The sequence below is a fragment of the Drosophila virilis genome, chromosome 5 (genome assembly GCF_030788295.1).
Source record: "Drosophila virilis strain 15010-1051.87 chromosome 5, Dvir_AGI_RSII-ME, whole genome shotgun sequence".
NCBI classification, from domain to species: Eukaryota; Metazoa; Arthropoda; class Insecta; order Diptera; family Drosophilidae; genus Drosophila; species Drosophila virilis.
The window spans coordinates 17751516-17764962 of NC_091547.1; the positions used below are offsets into that span (position 1 = coordinate 17751516).

A 13447-nucleotide genomic window follows, 5' to 3' on the forward strand; every position below is an offset into this window, starting at 1 on the left:
CATATTCCGTACTGAAAAATAGTCGTTAGTGCAATTGCTGAAAGAAATACAAATTTCAATATTATTTTCAATTATTCAACTAAAAATATTGGTTTCAACCAAACCACGGTCTTTGGCTAGTTGTTTTTAATTATCTGAAGACCCAACCAATAAACTTTTCGCATTTTTTGTAATTTTTCAATTTGTTTTTTTATTTATTTATATTATTGTTTGCCCAACAATAACAATAACAACAAATGTTAGCTAAAGCGCTCACTTTTAAGACCTCCTGCTGCTGCACAAGAACATCGGGCATCGCATTATTGGAAAAGATATGGAAACATAAATGTAGCATGTACGCATATACATAAGTATATACATATATGTTTTACTGAATATGTATGTGTGCATAAATATTTGCTTAATTTATGTATTTATATTATAAAATTTGTTTGTGCAACGTGTTGTTTTTGCTGTTCCTGCTTTTCATAGCTGCTGTGCGCGTTGTCTGTCCAATTAACAACATTGTTTTTTATGAATGTGCTTCTATATGTGCTACGAACTTTGTGTGTTCGCGAGTGTGCCTGTTGCATTTTAAAATAGCTCGGCTAATGGCTGAAATTGTTTTTGGAAAACGGTTTTTAAGAATTTTCGCCGCGACGACACTTGAAAAGTTCTGAAAGTGATTTATGAATTGCGCACAGTGCCAAAATGAACATAAGACGCAACAAACTAACCGTATGACAATCAATCAGCGCCGGCAATGTATTAATTGTAAATAATAATATTGTTATTGTAATATTATTAATAAGTATAAAGTAGCACACATGTCGAAAACAGTAAAATGAACGACAAGGCTGTCACATATATTGTTTGACTTGCTAAAATTCTAAATTCTGGCAGAATGGCCCCCAAAAAAAAAAAGGGAAAAATCGTTGATTGGGCCGATGATGAACATTTCTCCAAGGATCGCAGCATATTCTACATAGAGCACACCACGGAATGTCCCATCTTTCAGGTGAAGGCCGACGAGTGTTTGACCTTTTTCCAGCAGCGCATTCCGGAGCGCGAGTTCCAGCTGGTGCGCAACAAGAATGGCAAACAGGTGCCCCGGGATGGAGCCTTCGAGGTCTGCATTTCACAAAATGCGCGCACATCCGAGCACGAGCTGTGGTCTGGCATAACCCGAGGACCGCCGCGGCGTGATAAGTTTCCGCAGTACGAGGATCTGGTTTCGGATGTGCATCGCGTTCTAAGGAAGTTCTATCCGGACAAGGCTGTTGGCATCGATGATGATGAAATGGATATGTGACTGGCTCATTAAAAGGCAAAAAATCCGCAGCGAGGGCTCAACAATGAAAAGGCATTAAAAAACATGATTTCGTTTTTGGAATTTTAACGGTTATATTTACATAACAATGCGGTAAGAATATAAAGCTAATGCGTCTTTTTGTCAAATAACACAAAACACAAAAATACACCAACACATAAGCACGCGCACTTACACACACACACTCTCGCCTGTTTGAAAAGTTTTCAGCACACACACTCACACACACACACACAATCAACTGATTAGCAGGCGCGCTTTTCCCATACCCTGTTGAATATTTAGCATAGGGTATGTAAGGCAGCTTTGTGTATCGCTGTGAAAGAAACGGTGCATAATATTTAAATCTACTTGTCAGTAACTATTTTGAGAAACTTTCAACTGACTTAATTATGTGTGCAGCGCTTAATATTTCATCACAAAAAGCGGAATCTGAGTAATAAGAGAATGTGGCTCGTTGTAGGGAATTTTCATAATCGAGCTAACGCATTTTAATTTATATTTCATTGTTGGCCATTGTTATTACCTGACAGGTGCCGTCCTGTCGTCGCCGTTTGACAGCTTAAAACGCTAAATTCAAGCCAGATAATTAACACACCCAATGTAGACAAAAATAAATACAATTGTGATAAGTGTGCCGCAGCGTCGTCCCATTGTCTGGGGCCACGGTGAATCTGCCCGCTATTCATGTGCTACTCCCAACCCGTCTGTTGACAGAACAAATAGCCAAATGCAATTTCAATATACACAACAAACGACACAGAAAAAAAGAAGCTAAAACAAATATCAATGCAAACTATTTGATTTGATAACAAAATGGCAAACAAAAAAACTAACCCATATATGGCAAATAAATTAGAAAATTGCATCACACAAGTGAACAATGGTAATAATACCGAGCAAATTGAAGCGAAAATTTATAAGTTTTAATAAATAAAATACAATAAATAGTTTGTACATAAATTCGTTTATCGACTTCAATATTCACTTTATCTCTTTCTAGTCTGCTCATATAATTTGAGAAAACATTTTTTTTGTAATTTTTGTGTATGGTTAAAAGAGAAGCAGTAAAGAGTTTAGTCATCGAGTAGTTGGATCTAATCCGAACTAAGCGAAGTTGATTTGCAACCGGAAGTTCGCTTTCGAGTAGTTCACAGACGGTTGGCACTGGTCCATAGTCTATCATTATATAGACTACATATTGATTAACGCACAGGTTGAATACGAAACCAGATCGTTGTTGGGGTACGATCCGCTTGAGAGTGGTTGGAAAGGCAAAGGCCCAGATTGCTATACCTCAAGATAACGCTGGTTAAAATATAACTTGGTATATTAGTATCTTGCAGCGAAAGATCAGTACATCTAATTAAAGAAAGTGGGGAATTAATTAATTATACAGTAAAAATTAAAAAGTTTATGTCTCATGTATGCGTACTACAGTTCCATCGCCTCCCAATATCTTGTGCTTAAGTTGCTTTAAAGTCCGTTTCCATTTTATAGCCTACATATTTGCATGCCAATTGTCCGCCGAAAGCCTGTTCACTTGACTCCAGCTCAATGCTCACTCAAATCGCCGTCAGATCAGATCTTTATATGCTGGATGAGATGTACTTTGCACATCCAAAGTTTCATTTTGTGCCACTGTTGGCCGCTAGGGGGCGTGTTATGGAAAGGCCACCAGGCCATAAAAACCCAATGCGCACAACCGAACCAAATTACAATGTTGCAGCAAGAATAACAACAAGCAAAGTTCAGATGCCAGCCACTGTTTGCATGCAGCATAGCGGGCTAAAATGCCACAGCAGCTGATATGCATGAGTGTGGGCGGGATTTGTTGGTGGATTGTTAGGGTAGCGCGGGGAAGAAAGGAGGTTGCGCATGGCCGTGGCCCAAAGGGTTTTGTGTGCCATTTGTGCCGGCAAAATTTTAACAATAAAATTTGCAGCAGAAGTTGCATGCAACATGAACGTTGACATTGCAAGGCAGTGGCTCGACGGCCGCAGCTACTACAGCCACAACACTAACAATAACAATAACTATGAAAAATAAGTAAAACAATAACAACAAGAAGGACTACATGAGTTGCGAAGTGTTGGGCAACCCGCTGCTGATTTGTGATATGGATGTTGGGATGTCACATGCCGGATCAACATGCAAATTAGGCTGGTGGCTGGCGGCTGGCGACTGGCAAGTGCAGATGGCTTTTTGATTGGCTGTCATGGCAGTTGGCAGTTGGCTGTTCGGGCTGTACGCTTTTGGTTGTTCCAAATTTGACCATAACAATGTCAGGCAACTGGCAGGCCTGAGCTAATTTAAATACGTGTATCTAGTTGCTGTTCTGGTAGCTAACTAAAAGCCAAAGTTCGCACTTGCCAGCACATGGGCAAAGTTTGTGGCCGGATCAGTTCTGGTCTGGTCAATAAGCTGTTAATCAGCCTTAGCCAAATCGATTTTGCGTATCTTTCGAATATCAAATTCAAAGAAATGCCAAAAAATGCAAACATATTTTGCAACTGGCGCGGAGCATGAACAGACAAGAGCGTCGCACATCATTAATATTAATAAAGGCTGTAAATAAAATGCCAGCGATGCTGGCCAAAAATAACAAAGCAGCCGCATATTTCAGCCAAACGAAAGTAAATGAGAGCACGGCTGTCGTACCGTGGAACCAAAACTCGAAAATTTCCCCAAAAGACTATAAATACGTTTTGTAAGAAATTTATAAATATATGTGCAAAAGAGCAAGGGTAGACTGCAGAGAAAGAAAAAGTCGGGACAGAGGAGAATTAAGGCAATTCTTCAGTCTTTTCTACTCAAATAATCAGTAGCAGAGAGAGAGAGAAATGCTTCAGATGTAAGAGAAAATGTGTTCTTAGGTAGAGAGTAAAGTGATTCAAATACTTCGATTTAATGTTAATAACTTGTAGGGTTAAAGTTCGGTTTATGGTAAAAAAGATAGGGAAATTCTGAGTTGGAGGTGATTGGAAAAAAACTCGAATAAGCACAATGTATTGTGAATCAATATATATGTCAACCGGTGACATTTATAGTTATAGCACTAATCGTTGCTTTAGTTATTGAAAGCCTGCAGAGAAATTCTAAATATTTGCTTTTTCAAACCTCAGGCTTTTATAAAATACTGATATCTCTGTCTATGCGCCAACTTGCGACTGCTCTTAGGATCATATGATTCTATAAAATTGCAAACTTTATTTTAGTTGTCTTTCTATTTTTCAATAATCCATTTTTTTATGTGCTGAGCAACGCAGTTGGTGCCACTGTGCCACGATGTCGCTGCTAATACCACTGTCTCTTATGCTTTTTACAGATTGCGATACTTTGGTGGCTGTTCGAAGACGCAAGAAAAAATGAACAGACAAAGAAGCCGAAAGAAAAAACGCGTCGAATGATTTCAACACATTTAATGCGGCAGGCCCACAAAGAGATGTCAGCGTACTGCTGCCCACGGCTTGCAATTTATTTGTATCTTGTAGATGCTTTAATGATGCCAGCATCAGGGGAAGCGTAAACAAATTGTGACCAAAAAATAATGAAGGAGAAAACAGACAAAGATGAAAATGGGTTAATGTCCAGTGCACACAATGGCCCTGGATCTGGCTCAAGTGGCAACTGTGGCGGCGACTGCATGTGTCAGCTGTCACACGCAAATCGAAGGCGAAATTTTGCGCTGTGCGTTGCGCCAAGGACATGGCAGGATCTTTGCCAAAACCGGCGTCAAGTTGCAAATTGCATGAGAATTCGTATGGAAACAGACCGCAACATTTTGCATTAGTTCGCTTGCAGCGCCGGCAAATTTATTTTTAGTGTGCATCGACTTGGGTTGGAGGCAGCTCCACAAGTAAAACTACAAGTTAAATTGAGAACGTCTTTTTGGCTAACCGTGCCAAGAAATAATATGTTTGGCAATTTCATGTGGACCTATAATGAAATTGTTGGAAAATCGAAACTACGAAAATAAAAATAAATATACATTTATTTTTGTATGCAGTGCAAGCCATACAATATTTTAAAATCCCATTAGCAATTACATAATATGGTAAAGAATATGCTGGGTATCGCTTCAAATATTTAACATAATTATCTATAATAATATCTTGCGTGGACTTCCAAATTACTATTACATATATTGATTTTCATATAAAAATATGTATCTAAATATGTAATTACCAACAATGGGCATGAATACAAGACGCACGATTGCCATCTATTTATTAGACTGCGGAGGTCTTTCTTGTATCTACTCTACACAGACGTTAGTATATAGAGCTAACAGGGAAGGAATGAAACAAAGAGATAGAAGGAAAGAGAAGGAGATGGCTAAAATTTAAATTGTAGTGAATTACAATTTATAAGATTTCTAAACAAGACTAGGAATAACTGAAAGCCTTGATAGAACTCATGAAAATCGCATAGTCGGCTGATTAGCAGACCAACTATTTTTAACGGTCTGGCCAATTCCAGTTCTGACTGCTATTTGTCCCAAGTCTTTAAGTGTATTTAATTTTCGAAAGATAACTGTTCTTACGAATTCATTTATGGCTTACACGCATTATTAAAACCTATTTAACCATAAAGCTGGCCACTTAGCTGACCAGCTCACGTGTCATGCTTCACCCACATAAGGCCAGGTTAATTGACCCATGCATAGGCGTTCTCACACATCCAGGTGGGCGCAACAAATTGCAACAGAATTGAAGGGCGGAGGCAGTGCAAATGCCAGCGAATGGCATTTTGGGCTTTGGCATTTGTTTTATCGCGTCGGGTTGCAGGTCAAGTAAAATCCCTTTTAATGAGTTGGCCTTTAGTTTGTACGCCGAACTGCCACTTGTCACACTTCCGTTAACCTGCTTTCTGCGCTGCAATCCTTGGTTAAAGAAAACAAAGAATATTAAGGAAAACTGTAACATATGATTGGCAAAGGTCAGGACATGTTTCGAGTTAGGTGCCAGCGCTGTCACCTTATTTGTTCGAGGCAACTACGATTACATGATGCAGGACATAGTCAAACAGGATATTAGCTATTGCTACAGGAGGGTGAACTTTAACCTGTGCCGCATTGCAGGCTAAACGATTTGTGACTTTCTTTTTTTGTTTGCATGCACATCATAAAGCATAAAAACGTCATTCCAACTCCTACTCAGCTGGCAATGATTCCCAGGAAAAGGCGACTGGGCAGCAGCGTTTAGATAAATAGAGAGAAAGCCAATAAACAGCAAAAAGGCAGGCAATTAAACGTAAATAAGCCTGAAGGCAGGCAAGCAGGGGCTGCGGGCAGCGCCAAACAAAATAAATTTTCGTGTATACTCCGGGGTGCAATGGGGCACTGACACCGCCATTGGCACCACATGGCGTATTAGTTATGCCTTGTACTGTGGGCCAGAAGTTGACTCAAGACACACCCACAGCCCACGCGCGTCCAAGCCCACATTTACTAGCTGGTCTTTTTCGCATGAAATTAGTTTTTGGCCAGCGCTAATTAAAATTTATGATACCTGTTTATTTACAAAATATTTACGCGAATTCCCAAAGAGCCAAACCAGAAGCCGTTACTGTCTTTCTTTGGCATTTGGTCAAGGGAGCAGCTGCGGTCTTTAAAGGATCAACACTGAGTCCGTTTTATGTGATCATAAAATCCAGCTAGAAAACTTGCTGACAACAGAAAAAAGTTGCAAAAATTAATTTAAAATAATTGCCATCATGATATATAAATCTTAGCAATGATTGCGTAGCTTGCCTATGAAATTCTTCTGTAGAGTCCAGTGTCCAGCCAGCTTTTCGAGTTGTCAGGTTTCTTTAGCCATTAAAGATGACAATTTCGAATACTTCAGATAATTATGTTTAAGTTCAAGCGCCCAATAACTATTGTGTGTGCAATATCGAACTATGTAACATATTGAATTGATTTCTATTTTTGAATTTAAGAACTTACCTCACTGTTTACGCCAACTAATAGAAAGACATATAGAAATTCATGGGAATTCTGTTAAGCTTTTTAAATCGCTTTAGAATATTTCAATGCTTTAAAATTAAAATCAATTCCTTATTTATGCATTCCTGACTTCTTAACTTGAACAATCTGATAAACAATGTATATGTAAGAATCTGCCTGTTTTCTGATTTCTGAAAGCTGCCTTTCCCTAATGATGATTAAAGAGTCATTTATGACAAACATAATCTAATTTACCTCTGTTAATTAATGTAATTATTTAATTAAAATTGAATAGAAATTGTTGCGTGCTTATAAGCTGTCAATTAAGAGGCCAAAATACTTACGCTTATGCAATATTAAGGTGCCCCCACTTCAGAATTGCACGCCGCAACCAGCTGCCCTTGCGTCATCAGCTAAATGCGATAATTGTTGCTATAAATACACTCATAATGCATACTTATCCGTCTATATACAAATATTTTGCATGCGAATGCTGTAAGAAATGGATGTGCCTCCAACCCCTGGTCACAATCAACTGGGCACCATAAAATCATTTGCACATGAATGATTGAGGGCGCGTTCCGGCCAAGTGACAAAATCAAATGAAGCGTTCAATTTTATACTGACTGAGGCTTCGTTTTATTTAATTTTACATATATTTTTGATATATATCTATATATATATATGTATATATATATATAATCTCATAAATTAGGTTTTGTTTCCTTTTTTGTTTGGGCTTTAATGTGTATGTATGTTTTTTTGTTTTACTTTTTCTTTTTATTTTCGTTTTTTTATTTTTTTTTTATTTTTGGTTTGTAATAGAATTTTCTGCCGCATATACATATTAGTACTCATAATTTAACTTCAATTTCAATTTTTATTTCAATAGTTGCGTTTGCTCAACTCGAATGCAGCCGCTCTGCCGCGTCTCATTTTTCATATCTTTTGTTGTTCAGTAGGTATATTTGTGTACATATACATATATATATATATATTTTAATGTATATAGAATCATAGGCAGACATAATTTTTGTATAACTTCTAACCACACATTCTCCTAAGAGCATACACGTAAATCATGTAGTCGCTGTTGTTGTTGTAGCATTCGGGTACCATCCATGTCTCACTGTTTACATTTATAGTATGATACATTTATAACCATAATAATTTACAAGTTAAATGACTTAGAAATTAATAGTAGGATTTCCTTTGTGGATTACCATACATTACATAAAACATTATACATAATTAAAGTTAAAAACGTTTCTCATTCATTTTGTTTGTTTTGCCTGCTTGAGTTGTAATATAATATTATATCATTTGCTCGTATTTTAGTTTATATATTATTTATTATTTGGTTTTCGTTTTTATTCCTGGCCTATGTACATAGCTTCTCTTTCAAGTATTTTCATTTTGTATATATTTTTTTGTATATTTACAGAGCCCTGACCCTGGGCAAATTAGCTGCTTGTCTTATTTTTGCTGGTTTGTTTCGTGTTTTGCAAAAGCCAAAAGACACAATAAAACAAAACGAAAAACTGAAATAAAAATCTCTCCGTTTCGTGCGACCTTTTTTTTTTATTTGTAATATAAGTCGAAAAAATTTGTAACGTATATATATATATATATAATTTTGTATATATTATAGTGTATATATGTATTTAAGGGGATTTATTGGCTATACATGTACAATTAATTAATTAAAATACAATACATTTTTGATTTCATTTGTTTCGTGCATTCTTAAAAATTGTGCAAAAATACATTTGTCAAAAATCTGTTTTTAATTTTTTGGTGCATACTTTTAGGCGGTGCATTTAAATCACAACATTTACATTTTAAGTGCATTGTATGTGTTTGTGTGTTTATGGAGAGCATGTGTGTGTGTGTGTGAGTGGGTGTATGGATGTGTTTAGGTTCTTAATAGACGTATACTATGTCAAGTTGTTCTAATCGTAAGTGCTCGGCCGAGTGTCTCAATCCGCGTTTTGCTCAAAAGTTTCAGTTAGGACGGATTGCTTTTAAGCTGCCTGTGTATGAGATAGGATAGTGTAGCTAATAGAATTATCATGATGTTGTTGTTATCGTTGTTCTATATATGAAATTGCCTGGCTCTTGGTGTAGCTGTAGTTAGCTAGTTAGATGGCTGCCGCCATCTCAGAGCGTCTACACATAACATATGCAACGATATTGGTTTTTTCTTAGCTTTAAGGTACTTGTGACTACTTATGTTATAGCTCGAAAATATTTTGATTCCTTGAAGAATTTGGGCTTCCACAGCAAATGTATCGCCGTGCATCCAAAGTTTGTTCTCTGTGTGTCATATTTAACCGTCTTTTATCTTCTGATCAAATTGTTTTGGAAATTAGTTCGGGAACTAAACAACTGTTTGCTGGTGCTGTGGAAGACTATTCTCTGGATGAACAAACTTCGAAAGGGCAGGGATGCAAAATAAACTCGTAAGCTTGTCTGTTAGCAATTGTTTTGGCTTTAGATAATATTTATTTGTGTTGTTTTTTTTTTTTTTTTGTTGTGCTTGTTTGTGCAAAAAGTGCTACGTACTACACATAAATAGAATACAAAATAAACAAAACGAAAATGTATTATTAATTAGCAGCTAATACAAATTCAGGAGTTTGTTTTTTGTTTTGTATACATTTATTCTAATTTATTTTAACATTATATTTTTTTGTTCTTTTTTTTTCATTTTTTACATTTTTTCATTTTTTAGTTAAGTGCCATTGTGGTGCATTATATAAATATTAAAAAAATTGTATCTTCGTTTGCATTTAATTATCACATAAATGTGCAGCAGTGCAAATTGTTTACGCTAATTGTTTTGCAAGTTTGCGTTTGGGCTAATTATATAAATTGAAAATAATTTATTAATAATGGGTGCAATTGCAATTTTAATGAATTGCATAAATATTAAATATGTGCAATTAGTAATGTATTCATTGTGCCATGTTTAAAGTTTATTTATGGTATTTTAATCGTATTTTTGCCTGCAACAAAGTTCGCTTCAAACTGTTTTCATTTTATTTTTTTTATAAAGCAAATTAGAGTAAATATGATTAACATTTAACGAGTGCGTGCATTTGAGAGAAGTGTGTGTATGTGTGTGCTTGTGTATGTTTGTGTAATGGAAAACTTTTACGGTACGTTCTACAACATAATTATTTTCTAATGAACTCGTCTAGCTAGGAGCCAAGCGAATTATACAAATTAAAATGTCGCCAACTGAAACTCGCATCAAATCAGAGCCGCCGCCATGCAAATGAAATAAAACAAAACTGGGAAACTTTCATGGCTGGCACAGTGCCTCATGCGTGTTCATGTTCATGCACATGCACTGCACTGATTGCACTCATGTCGCTCATTTGCGGAACTTTATCTCGCAATCTGTGCCGAGCTCTCCATCTGGGTCACTCAGCAACAGCTCGACATAGTCAAGAGCGTGTTAAGGAGACGGCTGTGTTTCCCAAAACAAATTCGCCGCCAAATCGTTAACAAATTAAAGCCGAATTTTCAAATAAACTATATATATAGATGATATATAGATAGATATTTAATATAATTAAAATTGATGTTGGGTAAATGGGAGCTTAAAGGCTTTCCAGTTGTTTTATACTGTGAGCTGTCTCTTCCATAACTAACAACATTTAAAATAAACTGCTTTACGGAATATGTGCATGCTCAGCAATTTGTTATTAAAAAAAAAAGAAAAACAAAATATTAAATTATACTTAAAGCCGAAGTGCAATCTTTTTTGACCTAGCTCATAGAAAATCTCAAGTCTCAATGCGCATTAAGAGAAAATCTAAAGCAAATAAGTTGGTTTATCAAGGAAATCCCCGGTTCTGCCTCATACATAAATAACAGTTTATGATAGCTCAAACTTCTAGCTTTTATTCAAATTTCAATTTGTTTGCTCTGGCTAATGCCAATCTAATTTGTGCGACACTTATGTCTATTCTTTGGTTTGTCATTTCCATTTTTATTTGCCAACCAACTGCTGGACAACAATTTATTTCAGCAATTTGCATGCAAAACAAATGTCGATTTTTTAGCTTTGTCGATTTTTTGGTTATTCTTTTTTTGTATATATATATTGAAGTTGGGACATGCTGCCACTAATTCTGGTAGCAGTTGCAGCAATTGATCAAAAATTGTGGCTCATATCGCGAGTGGCAATTGTGTGAGAGTGCTTGGTAATGAAAGTGGCATTGAATTGCATCAGTGGCTCTGGTTGTGCGCATTGAGTGCAGCTTTTTGTGGCATGGTGTGAATTTGATATATATATATATGTATATATCCTTTTTTTTTTGGCTGTGAAGAAAAAGCGGGCTCGAATCAATGGCACACAACACCTGATGCGCATTGAAGGCCACTTTGCCAAAGAGCCGCAAGCGATACGATATGCGATGTTACGGGTTACAGTTTTACGGTTTGACAGCTGAAGGATTAACTGTTAACCATTTAGCGTGAATTTTCTCTAGTTGTTTTGCATGCAGCCTCCAAAGCCTATACAAATTGTGTTTGCAGTTTCGGGCTTACCATATATATATAGATATATATATATAGAACTATATGCTCAAACTTTTCAACAATTTCCCAGGCTTACTTAGAGTCTAGACAAGAACTGTTAAATGACACCAAACACCTTGATTATAATTTCATTTTGATTATGCATATTAATAAACATTTAGTAAGTGTATTTGCGATATGCGTTTTATTATTATTATATAGTATTTTACTTGGTTTTTGTTCGTATTTCTGTTTCCTCTGGCCTAGTGCTTTAGTGCTCAGCGAAATTGTATTTGTATCTACCGCTAAGGAAACTTGCTTGAATTACTCTCTGTTGGCTAATATTTATGCTCATTATATTCATTTACTAAGTAACATTGAAATAGATTATATTTGTAATATTTTGAAATATTGTGGCTAACATGCTTTTCATATTCAGCTACCCATAAATCCATCCAAACCCTCCTTAAATTGGCCAAGCTATCCGAAAATATTCTTCGGTTTGACAACGCTCCAAAAAACCGGCTACTTGCATTTCTAACATTCATCTGCGATTAATATATTGTTAAAATTCCACTTCATATACGGGATAATTATTTTTATTCAAAACACATAAATCTACTTGTAATTCCATAGAATTTAACGCCCAATGGCTGCTTATTAATTTAGTTTTGTTTACCATCTAAAAATTGAATGAAAAAATGTTGCCTGTGCATTGTTGAAAAGTTTGTCTGTTTTGTCAGGGTTGAAGTGAGCGTCAGTTGAACACAGACAAACTTGGAACTTGTTTGCTTGGTTTGCCAAGAGGCAGTTGCTGCCTTTGGCTTAAACAGACTGACTCGGAAAACGCAGCTCGCCGCAGAGGATTCCTTGAATACATGGAAAGTTGCTTTTAGAATTAGCTAAGCTTTGAGTTTTGAATTGCACTTCAACTGTTTGCATAACTACAAGAAGGTTAAAAAGCTAAAGTGATACTTCAAAGCGCAACTTGAGTGTAAAGTTTGGCTATTTAACTTGAACAGATATTTCTTGCCAGGCAGCCAAAAACAAGCAAAAAGAGAAGAAACCAAATAAAAAAAATTATGTGAAAAAACGGGCTACCTTAAAATATATATAAATATATAAATATATAGGTAGTTTATAATGAGAACTTACTGTATGCGTAGTGCTTGCAACAGTTGTAACCATGTGCTGTGTTAAGTAGTTTTTGTTTGCGTTGTAGTTGTTGTTGTTGTTGTTGTTGTTGTTGTTGTTGTAGAGAGACTTTGTCTTTTGGAGCAGTAGCGAGTTATAGATTAGAAAGCTAAGGGAAAGTGATTCATGATTCTTAAGTAAAACAAACGAATTAAATGGAAACAGTTTTAAGCTGTTGAAAAATAATTCAAAGCTAGTTTTCAACAACAGATCTCTGATCGGAAATGAAGATTCCATAAGAGAACTAATTGAAGAAAATGCAACAATAAAAAAACTATTCAAAATTATAATATAGTTATAACTCATCTGTTGTGGGAAAGAGAAAGAGAGAGAGACAGAGAGAGAGAGAGAGAGAGTGTGTGTGTGTGTGTGTATATAGATAGGAAATCAGAAATGCATAGTTTGTTTTGTTTTCAGTGTATATTAAGTTGTGTATTTGTTTTCTTCATCTTCATGTATAGTTT

The 13447-nt window shown here is 36.0% G+C and overlaps 1 protein-coding gene across 1 annotated transcript; it reads left to right on the forward strand.

Moving 5' to 3' along the window:
• Positions 1-807: 807 nt before the first annotated feature.
• LOC6625645 (selenoprotein H) lies at positions 808-4860 on the forward strand. The gene is made up of 2 exons (XM_002049524.4): positions 808-1402; positions 4638-4860. The coding sequence occupies exon 1, from the start codon at positions 884-886 to the stop codon at positions 1289-1291; it is 408 nt and encodes a 135-aa protein (XP_002049560.1). The 5' UTR covers positions 808-883; the 3' UTR covers positions 1292-1402; positions 4638-4860.
• The last annotated feature ends 8587 nt before the right edge of the window (positions 4861-13447 follow it).